The 26,839-nt window shown below is 39.8% G+C and overlaps 1 protein-coding gene across 10 annotated transcripts in view; it reads left to right on the plus strand.

Moving 5' to 3' along the window:
- The window catches only part of BLTP1 (bridge-like lipid transfer protein family member 1), a 228,022-nt gene that overhangs the window by 114,643 nt on the left and 86,540 nt on the right, over positions 1–26,839 (plus strand). For all 10 annotated transcript variants that reach the window (XM_075066261.1, XM_075066262.1, XM_032776032.2 and 7 more), the window contains 16 exons: positions 60–903; positions 4,370–4,440; positions 5,626–5,799; positions 6,129–6,249; positions 7,944–8,090; positions 8,505–8,632; positions 9,035–9,237; positions 10,988–11,185; positions 11,983–12,191; positions 12,543–12,694; positions 14,180–14,330; positions 17,463–17,615; positions 18,114–18,354; positions 19,985–20,133; positions 20,909–21,128; positions 23,275–23,433. In XM_075066261.1, coding sequence (XP_074922362.1) covers positions 60–903; positions 4,370–4,440; positions 5,626–5,799; positions 6,129–6,249; positions 7,944–8,090; positions 8,505–8,632; positions 9,035–9,237; positions 10,988–11,185; positions 11,983–12,191; positions 12,543–12,694; positions 14,180–14,330; positions 17,463–17,615; positions 18,114–18,354; positions 19,985–20,133; positions 20,909–21,128; positions 23,275–23,433 — 3,320 coding nt within the window. The remainder of the gene's footprint in view (positions 1–59; positions 904–4,369; positions 4,441–5,625; positions 5,800–6,128; positions 6,250–7,943; positions 8,091–8,504; positions 8,633–9,034; positions 9,238–10,987; positions 11,186–11,982; positions 12,192–12,542; positions 12,695–14,179; positions 14,331–17,462; positions 17,616–18,113; positions 18,355–19,984; positions 20,134–20,908; positions 21,129–23,274; positions 23,434–26,839) is intronic.

Raw genomic sequence — 26,839 nt, forward strand, 5'->3', positions numbered from 1 at the left:
CAAATCTTACATTGCACATACTAAACCGAAAAAACAATTGTTCTTTTTTCTATTTCTAGTACTCCAGCAGAAGTTTCAGGAAGCAGTCCTGTGTCCCCTAACAACCAGGAAAGGTCTGTAGGACAGTCTCCCCTCAGGTCTCCTTTGAAACGGCAAGCATCTGTGTGTTCTACTCGACTTGGGAGCACCAAGAGTCTTACAGCAGCATTCTGTGGTGACAAGCAGCCTGTTCCAGTTGGTGTTCAGTTCAGTAGTGATGTCTCTCGCAGTGATGAGAATGTCTTGGACTCTCCAAAGCAGAGGAGAAGCTTTGGTTCTTTTCCATACACGCCATCTGCAGATTCAAATTCATTTCACCAGTATCGCTCAATGGACTCTAGCATGTCGATGGCTGATAGTGAAGCCTATTTTTCAGCAGCTGAAGAGTTTGAGCCAATAAGCAGTGATGAAGGTCCAGGAACCTATCCAGGGAGGAAAAGGAGAAAAAAGCAAGCCCAGCAAATCGAGTATAGTAGAGGGTCAATCTATCACAGTGTAGAAGGACCTCTAACTAGTACAGTCCATGGAGAAGCCAGTCAAGATCCAAAGACTTTGCCAATAAAGACTCATGCTTCACAGGCTTCATTTGTTTCAGCAGTGGGAGGAGAAGATGAGCTTGTTGAGCACATGTATATCATGGAAGCCGAGAAGGCTGTAGAAAGTGATCAGATAACTTCACAACAGCCTATAATGACCTGCTACCAAAGTTACCTTACCCAGTTTCAGGTGGTCAACTGGTCAGTAAAGCATCCAACAAACAAAAGAACCTCAAAATCTTCCTTACATCGGCCTTTAGACCTTGATACCCCAACTAGTGAGGAAAGCTCCTCGTCTTTCGAACATCTTTCTGTTCCAACTTTTAAGGTATGGAAAAAAAGTGAAGAAGGAAACCAAGTGGCCTAGAAAGGCTAGAATGTGCTGTGTTAAAGAATTCCTATTAACTAGGTCAAAGGAAATTTAAAAGTGTTTACTATTGGTTACTAAAAGTTGTGATCGCTGATATTAAATCCTTAGGATTTAGGAACAGGAAGGATTTGTGAAGTAGAGAAGAATAAGTTAGTGTTTGTTTGAATAATTGAGAGTAATTACTGTACTCAGAAATGTTTTTGAATGACATCCAGCAGGATGTGATTTGTAGTGCATTTTCTTACAAAATGTGCTTACAGTATACTTGATTAACTCCTCCACAAAAGCTTAACACTTCAGTTAGTTGTGGGTAACCCTACTGTGTCATGTAGGCTGTGAACAGCTCTACATCCAAGTAAAGTTGGGAATCGGCAGATTTAGACAACAAGGTGCTGAGATTTGGCTTTATTTCCTAGTTAAGTTACTCCTGGGGGAATTCTGCACCAAAAAATTAAAAATTCTGCACAAAATAACACAATATATTCACACTAGTTTCAATTATTTTGGTAATTTGTTTCAAAATACCTGTCAGTAAGTGTGTCTGTAACAATACAGACCAAAAAAAAAAAAAAAAGGAATTCAGGAAATGTTCTTTGACAAATAGATTCTTTACTAGGCATATTAATATAGAACTTCGAGTAATTCATTTAAACTACAATACAGAAACATATTTCCCCCACCCCTCAGAAGCAGTGCAAAAGCTTGGGGGAGGCAAGGGCAAAGGGGGAGCTGAGAGAGAGGAAAGGAGCCTGTGGGTGAACCTGGAGGGGTGCTGGGTGTGGGTGGGAGAAGTAAAGAACAATTTCATTTGGGCGGGGAAAGGAACGGATTGCTAGGGTGTTGGGGAGTTTCTCCCATGCAGACCTTGGCTGACCCCGAGCCTCTCCCATTCAGTCACGCACATCTGCCCTTGTCCCCATGTGTCCCTGCATTCACTGTCCCCATGTAGCCTTGGAGCCCCCCTCCCATCAGCTCCTAGCTCGATGCTGTCATCCCATTTGCTCCTGAGCCCATGACCTAGTCTATCCCTCCCCCCGCCCTTCTGAACCCCAGTCTGTGACCCCCCCAGCAGCCCAATGAACCCCACTCGCCCTCCTACCCTGGCTCCATGGGCAGGTTGCTGTAATTAATGCAGTTGGCTGCTAGCTGTTATTGCCAGTCAGATGGCTCTTCTGGTGCTATAGCAGCATCTGGTGGGCAAAAGGTGGAACTGTAACATTCTTGGGCAGAATCTATTTTCTGGGAGGAAGAGAATTCTGCACCAGACATGTATTTTGTGTGTGTGTGTGTGTGTGTGCGCGCGTGCGTGCAGTGGTGCAGAATTTCCTCAGGAGTCTTTAATATTCTGTGTGAAGGTATACGTTTGAAGGAGCTACTAAAACAGGGTTTCTCAAACGGGGTTGCCGCTTGAGTAGGGAAAACCCCTGGTGGGCTGGGCCGTTGTGTTTACCTGCCCCATCCACAGGTCTAGCTGCTTCCAGCAGCTCCCATGGGCCCGGAGCTGCGATCCGCGGCCAATGGGAGCCGCGTTTGGCCAGACCTGTGGACGGGGCAGGTAAACACACTGACCTGGCTTGCCAGGGGCTTTCCCTACAAAAGCGTCTACTCCTGTTTGAGAAACCCTGTACTAAAATCTAAATAAGACATCTGAATGGTACGTTAATATATGAAAACTTAGAATCCATGAGGCCAAAATGTTTGTGTTGGGGGTAGAGAATTGATTTAAAAATAATTTAAAAAATTAAAATATAAATTAGAGTTGAGAAGATTTTGTCCTCTAACTATGGTTGTACCTAAGATTTCTTTCTAGTTTTGGGGTAATCTGTGTCAGCTTCAGGGTCAGCATCCTTTCAGCAGTTGCTTCTGCATAATTTGTATAATTTTTGTGTGTGGGTGAATGCTTCATCAGGAACCCTGAGACTACCTGACAGAAATAAACCCAGAGTAAATGTCTTGAAATTTGAGAATCATACAGAAAACTTGCATAGATTTAAAACTTCAATTTAGTGAACCAGTCTGATCATTGTATTTCATATACAGATCTAAAAGTATACATTTATTTAGTTTTATGCTTAGGTGCATAATTAGCAGTCTCCAAGTCTGTGGATCTTCCAGAAACCGTCTTCGTAATACGGTGTCAGAGTGTCTTGTGAGCAGTGAAGTCTAATCAAAACTCAATATACCAATATAAAGTACAGCAACACTAGAGTACCAAGAAAAAGTGTTTATTTCATCTCAAAAGCCTCATAAATGTTTTACCTATCAGTATAGCAGGGGTTCTTAAACTGGGGGTGGGACTCCTGAGGGGGTTGCGAGGTCATTACATGGGGAGGAGGTCGCAGGCTGTCAGCCTCCATCCCAAACCCTGCTTTGCCTCCAATGTTTATTATGTTAAATATGCAAGGAAGTGTTTTTAATTTATAAGGGTGAGGGGTCACACTCAGTGGCTTGCTATGTGAAAGGGGTCACCAGTATAAAAGTTTGAGAACCATTAGACTATAGACTAGTACAGTTTAGTGAAGACTTAGAAAAGCACCTCCCAGTGCTCTCAATTAGTTTAGTAGGCTTGTTTGCATATTAGGATTCAGCACAGGAAAGGGAATATCTCCCTTACAACAAAACGTTTCTGGTTTATTTTCTTTGTGCAGCAGTATGATTGGGTGCAAATTTTCCATTGCTTTCTGATTTCAGGATAACCTAGCCTCCTTCCCCTCTTTTTAATTAGATGCCGATATGAAACTGAATATCAGCAATTTTACAAATTTGAAATCATGGCTCCATTGGGTTAACCCCTTTGTTTACTGAACACTATACTGTATTAAATTTACAGTTTTCATATCATATGAAAAATAATTAAAATGATTCTGTAGAAATATAAGTAATTAACACAATTAAAGCTAATTTTAGATGTGCTTTTAGAGTCAAACATTATGGATATTGTTAATATTTCATATATTACTTTTCCTGAATAGTTGTGTAAAAATTTTCAAATAATATTTATTCATTATATTAATTTTCATATGAGAATTTCGGGATCTGATCTTTAAATGGTTATAAAAATGCAGCTTAGTGCAGCCATGCGTCTGACGAAGTGGGTATTCACCCACGAAAGCTTATGCTCCAATACTTCTGTTAGGCTATAAGGTGCCACAGGACTCTTTTTTTTTTTTTTTTTTTTAATCAATTTTTACAGATCCAGACTAACACGGCTACCCTTCTGATACTTGATAGCTTAGTGATGGAATTCATGTACAGTATGTTAAAAAACCTAGATATATAGTTGGAGTGCCACTCTTTTTTTGTGGGAGGGGAGGTGGGAGAGAGCAGAAAACACTAATGGGAATCTTCTCTTGAAGTTATAGTATTCGAGGAATATATTAGTCATTTATAAACTCAAAGAAGTAATTGTTTCGAACTGTTTTAGATTGTTAAACAGGGTCTCACAGCTAATGCTTTGCTGGACAGAGGCATGCAGCTTACAGGATCAACATCCAAGTGAGTAAAAGATTGCATTATAGCAGAGGTCCCCAAACTGTGGGGTGCGCTTCCCCAGGGGCGTGAAGAGGAAAATTTTTTTGAGGGGGCACTGCTGGGGCCTGGGCCAGCCCCATGGAGGTGGGGAGGGAGCATGATCCAGCTCCACCCCTGTTGCTGGCGCCTAGGGCCATGGCTGCCAGCCCTGCACCTAGGGCCGTGGCTGCTGGCCCCAGCCAAGACTCTGCTCCCAGTCTTGGCCCTCTTACCCCGTCTACATCCCTCTCCTCCTGGAGCCGCAGCCCCACTCCTGGCCCCACCTTGGGGGAAATAGGAGGGCATGTACAGGAGTAACGGGGAGGGGGAGGGAAAAAGTTTGGGGACCACTACATTATAGTGTTGGTATGGCTTTAAATGAGAGGTGACTGAGTTTGTGTAATACTTGAACTGTTGTAGCTCTTGCTCGCCTTATTAAAATCAGTCTGGTGTAGCAGCATTTTTGTTATATATCTATTTTAGAATGATAAATCATGTCTTATTTAAAGGCTTTTCTGTGTTGCTCATCACCAAAATATATGAGCACCTCACCAGTGTTAAAGGATTGCCCTTGTGTAGGGAAATAATATCCCCATTTTAAATACTATGAACTGTGACTTGCCAAGGTACCACAGGAAGCTTGTGGCAGAACCAAAAGTAGAATTTGGCTATTGAGAGTCCCAGTCTAATGCTTTAGTCACAAGACCATCCTTTCTGCAACATGTTATAAAAATGCCATTAATGTTGAGAATTGCCATGACCAATATTGTTTTAACACTGACTTAACCGATGTTAATGTCAGTAATAGCAGGGAAGAAGCATTTCAGTGAACTGAGAGGCCAGTTTTGCAATCTTTGAATTGGGGAATGCTTACTTGCATGCATAGTTCTAGCATATGTACATAGGTACTTTTCACATTTCACATATTAAATAGTAGTCTGTTGTGCTTATTTTGAAAAGTATCTGTGTCTTGAAAGACCCTCCTCATTCCCAGAGAATCTTCTGTTTAAATAAATAGAAGATTTATTTAGTCTTGAATCTCCAACCCAAGGCTCTGATTCTTTTGGAGTAGCTATTGTACCAAACTATTAGAAAATATAATGTTAACTATAAATTTTATAATGCCTATTTTGAAAATCTGAATAATTAGTTTCTATTTGACTTGGTTAGTACACCCTATACTCCTTTGGAAAAGAAAACAATGGATAATACGGATGATGAAACAATCACAGAAGAATGGACCCTGGATCATCCGGTCTCCCAGACTAGAACAACAGCAATAGTGGAAGTAAAAGGAACTGTAGATGTTGTTCTTACTCCTCTGGTAGCAGAAGCTTTAGACAGGTATTTTATTTTCATTTACTTTAAGATAAATGTTTAAAATTGCTAGGTACTAGAAAATCAATTGCTAAAAATCAAACTTTTTGGATAGACTAGTTGTATATAGGCTTTGAAAAAAGCTGATTTTATATAATGCATAGAATAGCAGGTGATGTCCTGCTTTTATTCCCCCCACTGCCACCCCCCCAAAAAAGGCCAATTTATATAATTTCACATGTCTAGCAGGAGAGCTAGAAAAAATGTTACATTGTAGTGACTTGTGACCTGCTCTGACCTCTTGTTGGGAATTACCTTTTCTTTTGTGAACTGATTTTTTTTTTTTCCTCTTATAGGTATATAGAAGCAATGGTACATTGTGCTAGCACTCAACACCCAGCAGCAATTGTGGATGATCTACATTATAAGGTCCTCAGAGAAGCTGTACAGAACAGCAAAACAACCTTTTCAGAGAATGTAAGGATACTACAAAACTGCAGGATGTTTTGGGGGAGCAGAAACATGTATATTTTTATTAGATTGGGTGGGATGAAACACAACAAATGTTTTTATTTCAAATTAAATTTTTATTTTATCCTATAGTTAAGGATGCATGCACATTTATTATAACCAAATGTTCTCCTTCAAGTGATTGAGTATATACATATTCTACTCCCAGGTGTCTGCATGCCCAGTGCACTTGAGTCAAAGATTTTTAGCTAGCACTGACCATTGTGGAGGTGCATGCACCCTGCATGTGCTTGGGCTACCATTAATGGCATAAAGGATGGAGTCACTCCACTCCTCTCTTACTTCGTCCTCAGCACCTGTGGCTAAGAGTTGGCGCTCCAGTGTCACCTGGAGCGCTCATCATCTTTTCTTTGTTTAATATGTCGATAGTTCATAGTGTTAGTTTGCTGTTGTCTAAATAGATAAGATTTTAGTGTTTACTTTTCTTGTTTCCTGAGCAGGGAATTTCTGTTGTTTTCTGGAGATGAACTACAGTGCCACTTTAAAATGTAAAAAACGCCCTTCCTGTTGTTGTGTCCCTTAGTAATGCCTGATATGTTAAGGCAAAGGGCACCTAATGGACAGATGGTCATCTTCAGGTCTTTCTGGGATGCAGAAATCTCACGAGATACTCCTGAGTAAGGTGATCAGATGTCCCGATATTAGGAGCTTTGTCTTATATAGGCAATCTGTTACACCCTTCCCCCATCTTAACTTTTCACGCTTGCTATCTAGTCACCCTACTCCTGAGGGAGTACCTCATGGAAAAATCCATTCATGTAATCTGGAGCTGAATGGACAAAGAACTCATCATCCCCCAGTGCTCTAGCTGGTCCTCCTGTCACTCAAGAGACAAAAACTTGTGAAGGCACACGGGGAGCAAAGGCATCACTCTTCTTACCTGGGGCCATCTTCCAGCTCTCGGGAGGAGACTGAGTCAAGACCCCAAAAGGCTCCTCGGGCTGTCACAAGAACTCAAATCATAGGATTTTGGCTGATAAGGGCTCTCCTAAATTCTCTGGTACTGAGGTTAAAAGACATCAAGAGTGTCACTCACCACTACTGTCAGATTTTTTTAGTGGAATATGTGTACTGGCAATACATAATTTATCACAGGTAATGTTTTAGAATACTTCCAGAAAGTTGTGCTTTGTGATTGTGAGGTAGGGTTCTGCTGAAATGAAGCCATAAAAGCACATCTATCTTTTTGTGATAGGAGAATGGCAGAAAGGCAGGCCATCTGATACCTTACACAGTTGTCCCTTGCTTCCTATCAGTCTTTTGAAACTGATTGTAGAATTCTCCTCCTCCACAACTAGGGATTCTTTCTATCCTTGCTCATGATTCCTTATATTTTTAATTTACTTTGTGACCTCTCCTAGGGGTCTCCTGTCAAAGCAACTAATCTTGTAGATCAAAGGAACTCTTTGGAGTTAATTTTGGATCTTTAATCAGTTGAAATGTATGTGCTGAGTGACACAACCCTTTGTAGCACACTCAGACTCAGATGATCCAGAAATCATTACACCATAGGTTGGAATCAAACTTGAGTCTATTGCATTGCAATGTCTCTGAGCCATCCCATTATTTTACATTTAAAAAATATTTTGATAGGTTTCAATTAGTGTAAATTACTAACTGATACCACGTTTTTTTTTAAGTTATCTTCCAAACAGGATGTTAGAGGAACAAAAACAGAGAACCCTACTACAGGAACAAGAAACCAAGGACAGGCACAAACTAATCTTTCACTTAAGCAAGATAATGTGAAAATTAAAGGTCTTCAGGCCAATGTTACCATACCCAAGGTAATAATTTTCTGTGCATATGTGTAGTCTCACATGACAAGAGTTCACAAGCTAGCCATAGTATGTATTCTTTTGACTTTTTGAAAAGCTTACCTCTAGCTGTGATAAATGACTGTCATATTTTGTTGAAGATTATAAATTTTTGTCAGCCTGCTCAAAGTAATTTTATACTTTATTTGCATAACTGTTTTTAACGTTTTTAACCAGTGCAATGGTATCTGACTGAACTTGTGTTCAAACTCTGTAAAAGGTTTAGATATGATTAGATTATTTCACCCTCTTGGATTTCATTTTTAATAGAAATGGTGTAGATTATATCAGATGAGAAACCTTTGATATATGTTTCTTTTTTTTTTTTAAAGGGACTTTTTTTTAAAAAAAACTGTTTATTCTTTGGGGGAATTTTGTGTTTAGGTAAACTTGTGTTTATTGCAAGCATCGATTGAAGAAACCCCAGGCATTGCTTCTTGCAAAACTGTGACTCATGTTTCCTTAGTAGCTTTGTGTTTTGATAGAATTGCTACACAAGTTCGTATGAACAGGTAAGAACAAAACATTTAATAATTCATAACTCTTAATATCTTGCAGATCAGGAGAATCTGAAAAAATTGCTCTGGCTGAGCCTTTTCTTGTCACTGGATTTCTAAATATAAATTGGTTTTTAAATGACGTGGGGAAGAGCACTTTGGAATCTTTAAAGCCTTAATCCTTCAGTTACACAGGTTTAACTCTTAGTGATGTCAGGAGGGATTTGTACTTATGCTACTGAGGGGAGAATTAAATCTTTGTTAGTTTTCCTAATCAACTTCTATTAGTTTTTGTGAACAAAGAATTCTTAGTTCTGATGTGCCTACTTTATTTTAAATTGGCGTAAAACTCAAAGAAACTCGGTAAATAATTGTCTTTGAGATTTTTGTATTTATTTTTCCCTTTTCACTTAAAAGGGGTGTGATTGAAGAGACTTCAAACAATGCAGATACTGGGAGGAATTCAGTAACATTTGATCGGTACATCCATGCCAGTAAAATGCAGCCCCAATCTTCTGGCTCACTGAGATCAAATGCTGGAGCAGAAAAAGGAAAAGAAATTGCTGCCAAACTGAACATTCATCGTGTTCATGGACAGCTTAGAGGCCTTGATACAACAGGTTAGTGTGACAAAGTTCCTCCTCTACCTTGGTGGGTCCTGCGCTTCTTGGCAGATTTGCTCACCTCAGTGATCTTCCCCACAGTGTGGGTCAGCTCCTCCTGTGTCTGATCAGGAGTTGGGAGGTTTGGGGGGAACCCGGGCCCACCCTCTACTCCGGGTTCCAGCCCAGGGCCCTGTGGATTGCAGCTGTCTATAGTACCTCCTGTAACAGCTGCATGACAGCTACAACTCCCTGGGCTACTTCCCCATGGCCCCCTCCAAACACCTTCTTTATCCTCACCACAGGACCTTCCTCCTGGTGTCTGATAACGCTTGTACTCCTTAGTCCTCCAGCAGCACACACTTTCCATCTCCCTTTCCCTCTCCCTCTCCGCTCCCAGCTCCTCACACACGCACCTCACTGACTAACTGGGAGGCTTTTAACCAGTTCCACCCAGCCCTTGACTGGCTTCAGGTGTCCCAATCAATGTAGCTCAGGTGTTCCTAATTAAAGTAGCTATATCCACTGCCTTCTACAAAGGTCTTAATTGGCTCCAGGTGCCTTGATTAACCTGGAGCAACTGCCATTTGGTTACCATGGTCCTAGAGATTTGTTTAGCCTGGGGCTAACATACCTGTTTCTCAGTACTTTACTGTAGCCATCTGGCCTTGCCCCATCACATAAGCTTATTCATAAGTGTGGAAACAATTTTTTTTTATATATTTTGTCATTTTCAATGGAGAGGGGAGGCAAAGTTTCACAAATGCCTCTCTCACTGTTGTTTGATTAACTTCAAGCGTCCCTTTGGTGACAGAATTCTGCTAGCATACGTCAGTTCTGTCACGTGATGCTTAGGATAACTCCTCTAATTTTTTTTTTTTTTTGTACAAGTCATGGATCTGACTCATTTTAGACCTCAGACTTCAAAGGAAGTAATATAACAAATTTAAAATAGTCTGTTTTGGGTTTGTTTTCTTAGTGATTATACACATTACATACTTACAACATGGGCAGAGGCATACAGTCTAGCCACTGAATAAACTTTGAATTCGTACTGAAGATATATTTTGAAAATACCCATAAAATATAGTGGACTCGAGCAAGTGCCTTTAAAAAAACAAAACACTTTTTTTATATGCCATAAAGCTTCCCTTTTATCTAAGAGAATCACATCAATATCACTGTATTTCATTTATCATTTAGTATCATGAAGATATTCATTTGGAATGTGCTGTAATAAGATTTTTACGTTGGGCTAAAGTATCTCAAAGGCTGTAACCAGTCACAAGTCCATTTTTGAAAAGCAGCCACAAACTTTTCTTTATATAGCATCGTATTTTTGCTAACAGTACCTTAACATCATTAAGATTGGAAATATATTTGGGCTTTAGTTTAATTTTGAGATCCTTGTTATGTTGCTTTCTTCTCCAGGCTCTTTCAGATTGTATGTAGGTGATGGAAGATGTGGTGAAAGGGAAACACTCTTTTAAAATGGTATGAGCAATGCTTAAAGAGTAGGTTTTTGTTTTTGTTTTTGTTTTTTGCAGCACTTCCAAATGTTAAGATGACTTCTTTCAATCTTTCCTTTTTGTGCATAATTTTAAAAAAAATGATTGATAAATGCAACCTTCCCCCTTCTCTCCCCAAATCCAAACAAACCCTCTTTAATTTAGGAAAAATGCACTGTCGCTATAAAAATGTGCTATATCCATATAAATTCTTTGTCATAATCTGTATAAAAAAAGAAGTAAGTTACTTGTTTTTACAGACATTGGGACTTGTGCAATAACAGCGATTCCTTTTGAGAAGTCAAAAGTTCTTTTTACTTTGGAAGAGTTGGATGAGTTTACTTTTATCGATGAAACTGATCAGCGAGCTGTTCCAGATGTAACTCGAATAGGTCCCAGCCAAGAGAGGTGGGGCTGGATAATGTTTGAATGTGGAATTGAAAATTTAACAATAAAAGGTAAAGCTAGAGTATTGCAATACTACATGATCAATATTATTTACTGTTATTGTAATTAATTAATGAAATGCTTTGTTAGGTGTTCCAAGTTTCTAATCTTCATTTTTAATTTTAATTAAAAAAGTTACTGAATGTAGGTGGTATTAAATAGTTTATATTTTATGTGAACATACGTACTTTACACAATGGATTCTCTAATAGATAAGCTTGTATAGTTGCCTATATAATTAGCTCAGAATGACATGTACTAGGTGCACAGTAACTTTTTAAAGGTTAAATATTAGCTTTATTTCAGCCTTAATGATATTTAAGGAGTTTTGTCTATAACATTGAGTTTGTAAAGACAGAAATTGATATGACTAGTCCTTTGGGCCATGATCCTACAATCAGACCCACAGCAGGGGTCTGCTTGTAGGATTGGAGCCTTGTTTTCCAGAGAGAAGTTCACTCTTATAAAAGAAATAGTCTAAATGTGTTCTGCATCTGAATTGTTCTCTTCAGTAGATTGTGTGTTTAATGTTTCAGTTAGAGAGAGGGCATGCAAAATTGCTTTGAGGAGATATAAACTTTTCCAAAAACAGGTATTACGTTTATTTGTATCTAAATATATGTACACAAGGATTAACAAAAGTATGCAGCAAAGTATTTGTGAAAGTAAGAGGAGTTGCAAATGTTTTGCGTGGGACTTGGGAGTGGAAAATTGACAAAATTCCCTATTTTTAAAAGTTTTTTAAAATAGAATAAATGGAACAAACCAAGAGTTTTGTAAATAAATTACTCTAATTTTGTATTTAAAGGTGGAAGACAATCTGGAGCTGTTTTATATAGTACTTTTGGAGTCATGGGTAAATCTAGTGCCACAGAGAGGGGTGGATTACTTGCATCCAACAATTCTTCAGATTCTCCAACTGGTAGTGGTTATAATACCGATGTGTCTGATGATAATCTTCCTTGTGATAGAAGTCCCTCTTCAGACATAAATGGAAATTCAGTTTCAGATGAACAGGTGGGTGCATGGCCTTTTAAATTATTCAGATTGGTACTTGTCTGAGGGTTGATTTCTTTTTTAGCAATTGCTAATGATAGTGCAAACTTATTTTTAGAAGCAGTTTAACAACTTCTGTATTTACTTTGAATTCAAAGTATCTGCTTACATAGCTTACGTAGTTAAAATTGCAGTTTTCTGAAGGATGCGTCGTCTATGATCTTGGGAGATAGTGTGGGGCATGTGTGTTTTTTATTCCTCTTGTCTAGTTAAATATCATATGCAATTTTATTTTTTGACAGACAGTACATAATATGCTTTTCTGTTAAGCACATGTTGCCCTCTGAAAACAATTTACCTCTTTTTGTGTAGGATGAAGGAGTTGAATCTGATGATCTGAAAAAAGATCTTCCTCTAATGCCTCCCCCACCTGACTCCTGCAGCATGAAGCTGACAATCAAAGAAATTTGGTTTAGTTTTGCGGCCCCCACTAACGTGCGCTCTCCTGCCCATAAATTTTCAAGGTATACTTCCTTAGACTCAAAAGAAATAAAAGGAGCGGGTCTGTATATTATTAAATCTGGTATATTCTGTGTGAAGCCTCCTTAGTAATTGCTGCTGCTTCTGTTATTGGATAATGTCAAAACTTTGGGATATAGATAGATCAGACCAAATCAGTGTCACTGTACTATGCAACTGCTGGTATAACTGTTATCGTTATATGGAGATATATCTAGTTATCTTTTTTAAAAGGGATTAAAAATGACTAAATAGTGAACATGCTATAGAGAAAGTGTAGGAAAGAGTAATATTTTTAGAAGTGCTTAAAATTCCATTTTCTAAAGGAATTTAGGCAATTAAGAGCCTAAGGCTTGACTACTCGAGGAAGCTAGTGTGGGATAAGCTATGGTGTGAAGTTAAAGCATGTGAAGTATTCTGCATTAACACAGCCACGAGCACACTTTTAGTACACACTGAGTGTCTTCGTGCACTGTAGCTTAATATACTTCCAAAGTGTATTAAGTTAAAGCAAAGACACACTTAATGCGTAGTAAGTGTGTCCATGAGGGGAGCTAGTTTGTGGAGTGGATAGCGTGCACTAGCTACTGTGAGCTTTTTGCCTTGGTAGAGACAAGCCTTTGGTGTCACTGAAAGTGGGACTTGAGTTCCTAAATCAATTTTGAAAATATTCAGGAAAATATTATATTTGCAGTGGTAATCACTGAAAAAGCTGGAAATACCAAAGTTGGAGTTGCATATAGTGTTGGGTATAAAATACAGCAAAGGTTTTTGACCAGTTTTAGGGTAAATACTAATTTTATCCCATCTTGACCTTTTATTGTAATGTGTACTTTTTAAAAAAAAAAAATCTGAGGGAGTGAAATTGTTTGGGGGAAGCTATGGTATTGTTTGAGAGAAAGGAGAGAGGTGTATCATTTTCTTTCCCCTTTCCATCTGTCAAAACTACTTGTACACCCTTGCATGACTCCCATTCCTGTGACCTGTCTTTCACTTTGAAAATCCAGTTACCCTATGCCAGGAAGGAGGGAGAATAGTAAGAGAGGCTGTAGCAGGAGTGAGAAGGGTATTAGTGAGTGTGTTTCTGGCATTTAGAGCCACATATTTATGTTTGCACCAGTTTTAAATATGAATAATAGTGTTCTGTATAGCTTAACATTTTCAAGCCTATAAAGATTGTTTTGTTTCACTTTATAACTCTATCTAGTTATGTAATATAGAATCATAGAATATCAGGATTGGAAGGGACCTCAGGAGGTCATCTAGTCTAACCGCCTGCTCAAAGCGGGACCAATCCACAGACAGATTTTTGCCCCAGTTCCCTAAATGGCCCCCTCAAGGATTGAACTCACAACCGTGGGTTTAGGAGGCCAATGCTCAAACCACTGGGCTATCCGTCCCCCCTCAAACTAATGCATAAGGAAACATTACTGATAATTATTGCTTAACTTGAACTCTGCCTTTTTAATATTTAATTTTTCTTCAAATAGGCAACTGAACCTACTGAGCACTGCAACTCCTGCTGTTGGTGCGTGGCTTGTTCCCGTTGATCAACTGAAGTCTTCGTTAAATAGATTAGAAACTGAAGGAACTCTAAGGATCTGTGCTGTCATGGGCTGCATAATGACAGAGGCATTAGAGGTTGGTGACTCACTGAAAAATAAGGTCAACAGACTTAATATAAGCACAAGCAACACACCTTCCTTTGGTGTCTGTCTTCTTTAGTGATTTACTTGTAACTGAAATCCTGTGCCTGTTGAACTGGCCACAGATTTCACTCCTTGTGATTTGGACGCAGAACCTAAACTTCCATGGGAAAAGATTCTAGCTGTTATGTCTGAGGAGGAAACCTTGGTGATTGTGAACAAAATGGACCTGATTCTCGCTCTCACACTGGTGTTAATAAATAGTGTCTCCAGTTGCTGTCAGGGGAGTTACACCACTGTAAAGTAATGGGAAATGAGGAGAATTAGGTCCCATACTAAGTGCCTCTGGGAATGTGTGAACTATCCAGTGCATCTTTGTGGGCTACAAACGGAAACCTAATGAAAACAATGAAACCTAATGAAAACCCTCCATATTTTTTAAAAAGGTAAAATTGCTTCTTGGTGCCAAAAGCCCCATATGACCTTATCCAGCTGTCAAAATCTTCATTTTTCACTGGACAACTTCTGTAAAGTTTACTTATTAGCAAACAAAATTCTATGGCAAAGTAAATATTGAAAATATTGGCTTAGTATACAGCTGAAAAACATTCCAAATTTGAGATTTGACTTGAGTTCAACACCCAAATGAATGTTACAAGACATACTGTACCAATGGTATTAAATTAATATTTAATTCAGTAAAAATTATTTTCAGTTTACTTGATTATGCAGAAATGTCATTTTCCTGCCAAATTCAACATAATTTAGCTGCAGAAATTCAGGGGACTTGATGCAGAATTTAGGTTAACTGTGTTGTAGAGTACACATGACCTTGATTTTATACCGCAAACTTTCTTTTCTTCTGTTTCACTAAATCAGTCTCATGGGTGGGAAGGTTTTTCAGGAGTTCCTTGTCTACTATTGCAAGACCTGGCAGGTTTATGCTTGTTACGGTTGCCTGTCCCCTTACCTTAAGTGTCATCACATCCTTGAAACTTGAATAAAAAAAACTTATACTGCAGGAAACAATTTATAGTATTAGGGTGGCTTCTTCTAGAATTAAACTGTTAGAAAATAATTAGTTTGTTTAGTTCTGAGAAGGAATTATTAATTTCTGTAATCGATATCAGAAGTTGTAAAATGCAATGTGGTTTCTTAGTGTATTTTTTCCCACCGTATAGTGTAGCAAATGCTCTGTCAATGGAGATGGACATAGAAATATTTTCTATTTCTAGGTAGATTTTCTTTAAATCTTCCAGAACAGTGTGGTATCATTAGTTTGACATCAGACTGTAAAACAGACTATAAAAGCCTGTAAAAGCCTGTGGCTCATAGTGTCACATTCGGGGATGCAATCCAGACCAATAAGGTTGTATCACTATCTGCCTGTAATAGGTATATCTCTAATTATTATTATTTATCTCCTAGAACTGGAAGGGACCTCAAAAGGTCATTGAGTCCAACCCCATTCCTTCACTAGTAGGACCAAATACTGACTTTTGCCTCAGATTCCTAAGTGGCCCCCTCAGGGACTGAACTCATAACCCTTGGTTTAGTATGCCAGTCCTCAAACCACTGAGCTATCTGTCCTGATTGGCTTATGCTCTGCTGCTGTGGCCATCAGCCTGGACACTGATAGTCAGCAGACAAGCGTGCAGTGAATGTCTGTGTGCTAAGCAGCTCTGACTAAGCAACTCTGTTTCTTGCAGCATGCTTGTTACACCCCAGCCACACTCTGATATACGCCAGCGTTGAGTACACCTGGCAAGATGACCCTAAGACCCCCCAATCCAACAGTTTTTCCCAAATTGTGTGTTCTACAAGGTTCACCCCTAAACCATTCAGAGGAATAATACAGTTTGTTTGCTTCTCTAAAGAGACAAAATGCTCATCTTGTCACTGTAACTGGAGTTAGCAATTCCTTTGATTCAAATACTGCACTGGATTGGTTTAAACTGAAAATAAAACAAGTTTATTAACGAAAGGAAGTAGGATTTTAAGTGAATTCAAGTATAAATGATAGTGTTTAGAAATAAAAGGGAAAGATGCTTTCTAAGGGCTAAGACTTAACACAACAAGCTACAGCCTTTGCTTCAGGTAGTTTCCTTACCAGTCTGCGTTCCAGCAAGATGGCTGACCACCCTTGTGGTCAGGATTTCCCACAGAGTCCAAAGTGCTCGTTCCTTAATCATTTTAGGCGAATGGTAGCTTAGGGTTCTTTGCCCCTCTCTTTTGTAGTCCAGTGAACCTTTGAAATGGATTATTCTGAAGATTACCTCTCAAAGTAAAGTTCATTCAAGTTGTGAGGAAGGATTCATGGAGTCTTCTGGTGGAAATTTCATGTTGGCTTCTTCACCATCTTGTGTTTGCTAAGATGCAAATGAATGGATCTGTTCCTCAATTAACCACTCAGGAATACAGTACAGGGAGGAGATCTCTTCCCCGTGTTAGCTTTATGGTTTTTAAGTAAATACATTCTCATTGTCTCTTAATGTATCTTAGAGGAACCATCAAGGTGGCAGAACCACATACGTTAGTCTGAAGTTATCCCAGCCTAGCCCTGCTTAGCAGACACACTTTAAGAACATAATTTCCAATTGGTTTGTAATTTTGAATTTGTTCTCCGTACATATACCAGACAATAATATTAGTGATCAGTATACCATTAGCTTTCTATTGATATTTTATATAACACTTTTAAAATTCAGGTTTTGTCATTAGTGTGTTGCAGTACACTCAACTGGTCAGACCAGCTGAACTCACAACCAGAGACACAAAATGGATGAGATAATGTCTTTTATTGACCAGCTTTTGTTGGTGAAAGAGACAAGCTTTCAAGCTACACAGAGCTCTTTAACAGGTCTTTGTAGCTAGAAAGCTTGTCTTTTTCACCAACAAAAGTTGGGCCAATAAAAGATATATTGCCTCATCCATCTTGTGTTTCTAATATTCCTGGAACCAATATGGCTACAACAACATTGCAAACAACAGTACCAGATACAAGTGAGCTCCTTGCTCTCTTACTTTAGGATGCTGTTAGGTCACACAAAGGTTTATAACGTGCATGCATTTTTATATGTATTTACTATATGGAAAATATATACATATATAAACCTATTTATTTCAGAATAAAAGTATTCACTTCCCTTTGAGAAGCAAATACAACAGACTGACTAAAGTGGCTCGTTTCCTACAAGAAAATCCTTCCTGTTTGCTGTGTAATATACTGCATCACTACCTTCATCAGGCAAATTATTCCATCATTGAGGATGCTACCATGGTGAGTTATCCTTTAAAGAAGTAAATAATAGTGTGTGCATAATAGTTTTATAATATTGAGGTTATTACAGTTTAGCATGTAAACCTAGTACAGACTGCAGGTTTCTTAATGTAGATAATTGTATAAAAACATTAAAGTGCTTATTAGTTACTATTGTAGAGGGCTTGAATTTTTTTAGACTACCATTTGTAAATTATAGATTTATAGTTGATAGTCTATTATTTAGCTATTTTATTTATAAATTTTGAGAGACACCATAAATTTAACATGTGGATTTAACCTCCCCCTCCCTCTCAATAATTTATTGGCCTTTCTATGTCATATTTTAGTTTCCTTTAAACTTTTCCATTTTTCATTTTTGGACATGGAAGCTGCAGAAATATGAACTCTTCAGAAGCTTTTATTCGAGGTCATGTTCTGCATGATCAGAAAATGCTTTGTAACACTGATCTTTTTCAATTTATGTTAAGATGCTATTGTGTATGTCTGTATTTTTAGAGTGATGGCCTTCCTGCATTAGTGACTTTAAAGAAAGGTCTAGTTGCACTTGCTAGGCAGTGGATGAAATTCATTGTGGTGACACCAGCTTTCAAAGGAGTTAGTTTACACAGACCAACTCAGCCGTTGAAACCACAGACAACTGCACACCATGAGCATGAGGATGGAGCTGGATTAGACAGTGGAGGTGGCCTTCAGAGTGACACAAGTGCTGATGGAGCAGAGTTTGAGTTTGATGCAGGTATATCTGTCTTGCAGTTATGCTCTATACAAATGACGTGGGAATAAATAATACTTTTAGACAACTTTTGTGGTAAAATAGCATAATAACTATGTTTATCTTTTAAGGCTATGTCTGCACTACAGACCTGACAGTGGCACAGCTGTACCGCTGTAGTTGCGCCACTGTAAGGTCTCCAGTGTAGCCGCTCTGTGCCTGCAGGAGAGGGTTGTCCTACCAGCATAATTAAACCACTCCCAATGAGTAGCGATAGCGTTGTCCACACCAGCACTTTTGTGGGTGAAATTTCTTTGGTCGGGGTTTTTTATTTTAACACCCCTGACTGACAGAAGTTTTACACAAAAGTGCTAGTGCAGACAAAGCCTAATGCTATGGCATCTGATGCTAAAGCTCTCTAAATCTGTGGTAGTAGTTCAGTCCTCACTTCCCCTCAGTGAACTTTGTTTTAACTAGAACTGGGGTTGCCACCTGTCTTAAAAAATTGACAAGTGATTTTCTTTCTTGCTCACCCTTATTTGATAACATAAAATACTTCAGCTTAATTAGTTGACTCATGCACATTTAACTCATATTATGTGCTGTCTCTGACATTGTAGACTTATTTCATGCATTTGAATGGTTGTAGCTATGTGTCTGTCTTTGTTAGGTATTTTCCGTGTGTAATGGTTGCGGGACTCACCCCTGTGGCACCTCCTGCTGGTTGTCTCAGGGAATTAGCTCTTTCCAGTGCAGAGCACCCTCTGCCGGCCGGTGTCCCACTGCCGCTGGCCCCTGTGTCCCTCTCGGACCCCGGTACCCTTCATCTTTGGGGTGCTGCCCCCTGGCAATACCCCTGCAGTCTCAGGGTCTCCCCACCCAGGGGAACCCCCAACTCTCTATCCCCACCTTGCCTCAGCCTATGGGCTACTGCCAGTCACCATCAAGCCCCCCTTTCACTGGGGCCAACTGTAGTCTGTATCAAGCCAGTCATCATAGGCAAGGGAGGTATTGACCTGCTGCCTTTCCCTCCATCCCAGTACCTCCAGGGGCCTTGTACAAGGCCCTGCTGCCTGAGGGGTTGCCAGCCTGGAGCTCCCCAGCTCCTCTAGCCTTTCCCCAGCCCTGCTTCACTCCAGTACCCTTTAGCACTTAATCAGTTAGGTCCATCTCTCTCCTCAGCTAGTGGGAGACTGCTTGCTCCTGGCCCATTGCCCTCTTATAAGGCCAGTTGGGCCCTTATTAAGCCAGCTACAGCTGTGGCTGCTTTCCCAATCAGCCCAGCTTTCAGAGCTGCAGCCCTCTGCAGGGTTGCTTTTACCAGTGCAGCCCTCCCCAGGGCTGCTTGTACCCTTCCAGGGCTGGAGCAGGATGACCACCCCGCTACACCGTGATATAAAATTTTAGAAGCTGTCTTAGTATAATTTCAAAACATGCTTGACAACTGCATTATACTCTTGTATACATGCCAACTGGCACATGCATGGGGTTTTGTTCTTCGTTAGATTTTGCTTAGATTAGTCGCTCTGCCATCTGTGTTCCAAAATGCAAAAGCATGGATGTGTACGTGTTGGTTTGGGAATAAGCGTACATAATAGATACTCTTGGACTTGTTTAACATCAAGTTAATTTGTACAATTCTTACATGGTTCAGCTACAGTCAGTGAACACACAATGCTCCTAGAAGGAACAGCTAGCCGTCCTCCACCTGCTGGAGTTTCTTCTGGGCCTGTAACTGGGGCTGAGATCATGAGGAAATTATCCAAGACCCATACTCACAATGATTCTGCTCTGAAAATAAAGGTAAGTTTATACTGTAACTTGGAAGATATGGGGGGAGAAAAGTGTTTTGTTTGCAATCTATTTTAAGTTTGATTTTGTGTCCCCAAAATAATTTTCATCTGGATTAAACACTAACCAATATAATGCATACTATGCAATTAAGCCATGTTCATTATACTGTAGAAAAGAGTTACATTATTTAATCACTGTAGTTCCCCCCTTGCCCCAGCAGTTAACTCTAGGTTCCCACTTTCAAAAACAGACCATTAAATTGTGGATTCCAAAATGTATGGGTGCACATGAGTAATATTTAGGATAAAATATGTGGTTGTGTGCACAAATTGGAAATTTTTGGCTAAAACATGCAATTTAGGAATATGATGTATAAAGTCTGCTGTCACTGGTGGTATTATACTGCAGACCCTTATTATATTTTCTGTACATAAATAATCTAGATATTCTTAGAGAGAGTTCCTCCTTGATTTTGGTTCCAATGATGGTATTAGCTAAAAGTGACTCTTGTTTTGAGGATAATAGTAAAAAGGTTTTGTTTGTTAGGCTTCTCTGATTGTAGCCTTAGTGCTGGTATTGTCTTCCAGCGTTAACAGTAGTCAGAGTTCTCCACAAGAGTTCTGCCAAAAGAGTTAGTATCAGAGCCAGATTATGATCCCTGAGTTTCTGGATTCTGGTCTTCTGTTCAGGCTTAATAAAGTGTTCATAGCACTTAATGATTACTTATTTTGATTTTGTTACATGTATATAGATTACTTGCCATTTTGTGTTTTGTGTGTGAAAGGGTATACATCCTTACCAGTCCTTGAGCTATACTAGTGGAGACACAGCCACGGATTCACCAGTGCATGCTGGCCGTTCTGGAATGCCAGTCAAGGAAAGTCCAAGAAAGGAGAGCCTACTCAGCTACCTTACTGGAAGTTTTCCTAGTTTGCATAATCTTCTTGAAGGGACTCCTCAAAGAAGTACTACGGCAGTTAAAAGTAGTTCTTTAACAAGAACAGGTACTGTACAGGCTACGTCTTTGGAATTTTTCAGTTTACCTTATGAAGGGCTTATCATCAAAAAAGAAACAATGCTTCCCCAAAGGTGTTAAGATATTTTTCCTTCTGACTTTCTAAAGAAGCAGTAAGGTTATTAAAGCAGTTCCTAGTGGTGACTGCTATATTTTAACACCACCTCACCCACCCCCCACATATATTTACATTTTTATAACATTACGAAAAAATAGAATTTTGAAGTGAAATTTTGCATGTCTGATCTCTTTCCAAGAATGGTATGGTGTGTGTGTGTGTGTGTGTGTGTGTGTGCATACAACCATTGAAACAACAGAACTGAGAAACTTTGTATATAACTCCTCTTGAGAAGTGTGTCCAATATGATTAATCGATTATAAAGACAGAAAGGACCACTGTGACCATCAAGTCTGACCTCTTGCATAACATGGACCATAGGCCTTCCCTGATATGCCTCAGTTCAAACAGGCAGTAAATCTTTTAGGGAAAAAAATCCAATCTTAATTTAAAAATTGCTTGATAGAGAATCCACCACAACCCTTGGTAAGTTGTTCCAATGGTTAATTATCCTCACTGTTAAAATTTGTGCTTTATTTCCTGTCTGAATTTGTCTAGCTTCAACTTCCATCCATTGTATCTTGGACTAGCACTAGGGCTGCTGCTCACCTTCTTGCCTTATGTCCCTCCCCGACAGTCAGCTGCTCTGTTTCTTGTTTGCTTACTTGAGGCTAGTCTATGCTACCACTTAAGCAACATATTGACTTACAGGTGTGAAAAATGACGTAAATTATATGGATTTAAAGTGGTGTCTACACCATGCTATGTCAATGGGAGAGCCTCTTATTGATGTGGAGTCATTATGCTGATGGGAGAGCGCTCTCCCATCGGCATAGTGCATCTTCACCGGACGTGCTACAGCAGCTCAGCTGCATTGATGCCGCTGTGCTGATAGACTGCAGTAGTGTGGACTAGCCCTTGTTCTCTCCTCCTTTGTCACTGCTGCGTCTACGTAGTGTCTCTGTCTTCAGGAATGGCTGATCTGAAGGGGAGCTGAACACATATGTTGTTTAGTAACTCGGTGATTTTGAAGAAATCTCCCTACATGAGCACCTCACAAAATGAAGATCTCAATTTTAAATGCTAACACTTTCCTTTAGCTCTGCTTTAAAAAAAAATGCCCAAAGCCAAAAAGCAAAATAAATATGTAAAAACACATCATTACAGTTCTTAATTTTAAAGTAAGAGTCTGCAAGTACATAACATTAATTCTCATTGCACATCCTGTAATTTGAAAACTAGTATCAAAACTTATACTATAAATCTATGGTTTCAGTGGAAAAGCAGAAATAAAAGAATTAAAACAATACCATACTGAGCAGGGCTTTGAAGTGGAGCATGGTGCTGGAGCGTGGAGCAGATCCACAGCAGTGGAGCTGCAGGTTTTTGCCTGGAACTGGAGCGCAGCCGGAGCACAGCTCCAAAGTCCTGGGACCGAGAAGGTTAACTTTGTATTTCCTGACTCTCTGTTTGTTACCATTCCTGTTGTTTTTATGGTAGCAGTTGGAGGCTCTGAACAGGATTGAGGCCTTGGTGTACTAGGTGCTTTACAGTGGTAAGCTCTTGTAAGGTCATCTTGTTGCTTTTTTGATCACCCCTACTCTGAAGTATGGAAGGTTGGGGGAGAAGATGACAACCAAATAATTACAATTTTTTTTAAAAAGCTTTCATTTTATGTATTCTTACTACTGTGTGTGTGTGTGTGTATACACAGGATTTTGAAGTGAGCCTTCAAGCCCAGTTTGACATATTGGGGTTAGTGGGGCTTGTGTTAGTGCTCTAAAAATAGCTGTATGGATAGCACTTTGAAGTTGCAGCTTGGGCCAGAGCTCAGGCTCTGAAGCCTAGGGTTGGGGTGGACTTCCCCAGCACCAATAGTTTGCAAGAGTGCTGTCTATTTTTTTTATACCTTTTCTGAAATATCCCTTGAGAAATTCCTATATATCGGAATAAGTTAACAGTAAAGGTACCTCACCTGTTTTCTATTATCAATATACTTATGTTGTGTACCAATTTTACACCGTAATTTTGGTGTCGTGGCCTTTAAAACTTTCTTAAAACTGATTTATTAATACAGGAAATACCATGGCCACAGACATATTATCTGAACATCCTTTGTTGTCTGAACCATCATCTGTGAGTTTCTATAACTGGATGTCAAATGCTGTTGGCAACAGAGGAGGTATAGTGCAAGAGTCTCCCAACACCAAATCTGGACACAATAGCCTTCCAACAGGTATTGTTAACTATGATTGGACTTCAAAGATATTGCATAGTTTATCAGTTTTCCCTGAGTTATGCAATTCCTTGCATTCTGGTGCAGGGTATTTGATTTGCATGATCAGTCTACTTCCGAGCTTTCCTGTATGCAGATTTCTATACTCTGATTCTTGTAGTTGTTGTTGGCCAGTCAGAATGCAGAAATCTGTATAATTACCATATGCTAATTTTTATTGTTCCTCCTCTGTAAAATGGGTTTAATAATACTTCTTTATATCAGAGAAGTGGTGGTAGCATAAATGCATTAGTGTATTTGTAGCACTTAAATATTACAGTGATGGAGGTCATAAAACTGCCTTTACATAATATGCAAATCTCTGTATTCTGTCTTCTGTCCACACTGGCTCTTTATTCAGCATTTTCAAGTTGCACGTCATCCCAACATGGTTCCGTCAGAGTCTCACTTCTGAAAAACTCCCTCAGAGTCTCAAACTCATGAAAAAAATATGCATGAACGAAAACAAGATAACTCCTAAAGCAAAGAAGGCAGAGTTGTCTAACTGCTGAAAGATAGCTTTTTAAAAAAAGCCTGAAAATCCTTGATTTCCTTTGTTCAGGCTCGGTTCTGCTCCCAAGGAATTAATGGGAATTTTTCAAATGTCACAGTGTGTTGCAGACCTTTCTTTTCAGACTTTTTTTGTCAGCAAGGCTTTCGTCTGCACAATAAACGTCTTGTTTTTGTGTATATGTTAGTTTACACAGGAAAAACAGATCCTCTTTCTCCCTGTTCAGTTTGGAAGCTAAATATAACCAAACATATTTCTTTTGTTTTGAGAAAGATGAGCTTTAACCTGAAGGGAAGGTAGTGAGAGGACATGAGAGGGAATGAAGGTGGGGAAAAAAGAAAGGAGAGATGGGATTGAAGGATTAAAAAATGTGCTAAAACACATTAAACAAGATAATTTACAGCAGTTTACTGGTCTTTCCATAGTCCTTTTGTAATCCTTTCCTTGTTCATAATCTTCAAATGTGAATATTTTAATTTTCAGTTTTTCTATTTATAATTTGAAGGTCCCTCCTTTTTAATTTATTAACCGTCCTTTAGCCTCTCTTTGTTAATCTCAGAATATAATTATTATCTTGTAATTATGGTAGAACAAATACATGCTCCGATCCTGCAAACACATTGTGAGTGCTTAACTTTACATGTGTGTGAAGGCGTTCACCGACTGTGACTCTGATTCTGTAACCTGTTAAATCTGTAACCTGTTATTCTGTGAAAAGAACCACGAAGTGAGATTGTTGTGAACTTGATTTTAAATGATCTTTGTTAAACAGTTGTATAGTATTTAATGGCATGAGTTTATTTAGAATAATAGAATATCAGGGTTGGAAGGGACCTCAGGTCATCTAGTCCAACCCCCTGCTCAGAGCAAGACCAATCCCCAACTAAAGCATCCCAGCCAGGGCTTTGTCAAGCCTGACCTTAAAAACGTCTAAGGAAGGAGATTCCGCCACCTCCCTAGGTAACCAGTTCCAGTGCTTCACCACCCTCCTAGTGAAAAAGTTTTTTCTAATATCCAACCTAAACCTCCCCCACTGCAACTTGAGACCAGTTCCTTGTTATGTCATCTGTACCACTGAGAGCAGTCTAGATCCCATTCCTCTTTGAACCCCTCTTCAGAATTGAGAGCAGCTACAAATTCCCCTCCCATTCTCTCTCTGCAGACAAACAATCCGCGTTTCCTCAGCCCTATCCTCCATAAGTCAGTTGCTGCCAAGCCCCCTATACTTTGTTGCCTCCTGCTGGACTCTTCCAATTTTTCCACCATCCTTGAGTGTGGTGCCCAAAACGACACAGTACTCCCAGGATGAGCCTCACCATGTCGGAATAGAGGGAATGATAACATCCCCTCCATCTGCTGCATGCCCCTACATACACAACCCAAAATTCCGAGGCCTTCTGCCACAAGGCACCTGTTACTCATATCCAGCTTCCGTCACTAGAGTCCTTTCTGGCAGAAACTGGTCCTAGCCATTCTCCTAGAGTCTGTAACAGTGCATAATCTTCCGCCTAAATATAGACTCTGCACTGTCCTGGTTGAACCTTTTGGCAATCCCTATTTGTTGGTCCCTCTGATCCTATCCCTACCCTCCAGGGTATCTACCACCTCAAGTTTAATGTCATCTGCAAACTGCTGAGAGTGCAGTCCACACATCCTCCAGTCATTAATGAAGATATGAACAAAACTGGCCCCAGGACTGGACCCTGGCAACTCCACTTGATACCGGCTGACAACTAGACATGGAGCCATTGATCACTACCCGTTGAGCCCGATGATCTAGCCAGCTTTCTATCCACCTTATAGTTCATTCATCCAGCCCATACTATTTTAACTTGCCGGCAAGAATACAATGTGTGCCTCCATCTCCCTCAGAAGGGACTTCCCTACAACCACCACTTTATGTTCCCTTCTTGGGGACTAGTGGCTATGGAACACACAGCTTTGAGGCCAGGTGTCTTCTCCTCCTCAGGCATTGGCAGGGTCTTCTCCTTTCCTCCCGTAGCCAGTACAGCATACTGATTCTTGACCTCTAATTGACAGAGGTTCTGGGGTGGGGTGGGGAAGGGTGCACTGTCTAATGCCCAGGGTAGCCAACAGTCTTCTCCTACCTTTAATGCAGGTGGTTCTTTTTTCTGCTCTGGTGATGCTGAAGTCATTTGTAATCAGTTATCATCCTCCATCCCAGATGTTTCCAAGTGTGTTCTGTCGATGAAGTCCTAGTGCTACCGGGTACCATGCAAATGAGTCACCCCCTCCTGTAGCTCACTTGTTTCTTGAGGGACCCCAGCAGCAGATACTTCTTACTGGGTAGTTCCCCATGCCTGGCTTTCTTCAGAAGGAACATGCAGTGTGCATTCCCAGCAAGTCAAGACCAGGACCTGGGTAGAAGCTATCAGGGCCCTTGGAGGTGCAGGTTGAGGAAGAGCTAGCAGTGCTGCTGGCAAGGTGCAGTTTTCCTTCCATTGAGGATTCTTCCTTGTAGAGCTAGTTTCAAATCAAGGGAAAATATCCTACCTCTCTGCTTTTCTTTGCTGGGAAACTCAGCTGGCTGACTCCCTTAGTCTCCCACTTGCTTCCGTCTCAGCATCCACATGTCTGTGTACGCCCTGCCGCTCTTTCAGTTGGATTGCAACTCTCTATTTCCAAGCAAACAGACAAGAACTTGTTAGTTATCAAGAATAGAATCCAAGTGGGGAAACATTTGAATAATAAACATTGGTTACTTACTGTACAGTAACTATGATTCTTCAAGATGTGTTGTCTACATGGATTGTATAACCTGCCCTCCTTACCTGCCACTATGGAGTCCTATTCCTCTGGGATTCTGTGCTGGCAAAAGAACTGAGGGATATTTGG

The sequence above is a fragment of the Chelonoidis abingdonii genome, chromosome 5 (genome assembly GCF_003597395.2).
Source record: "Chelonoidis abingdonii isolate Lonesome George chromosome 5, CheloAbing_2.0, whole genome shotgun sequence".
Classification (NCBI taxonomy): domain Eukaryota; kingdom Metazoa; phylum Chordata; order Testudines; family Testudinidae; genus Chelonoidis; species Chelonoidis abingdonii.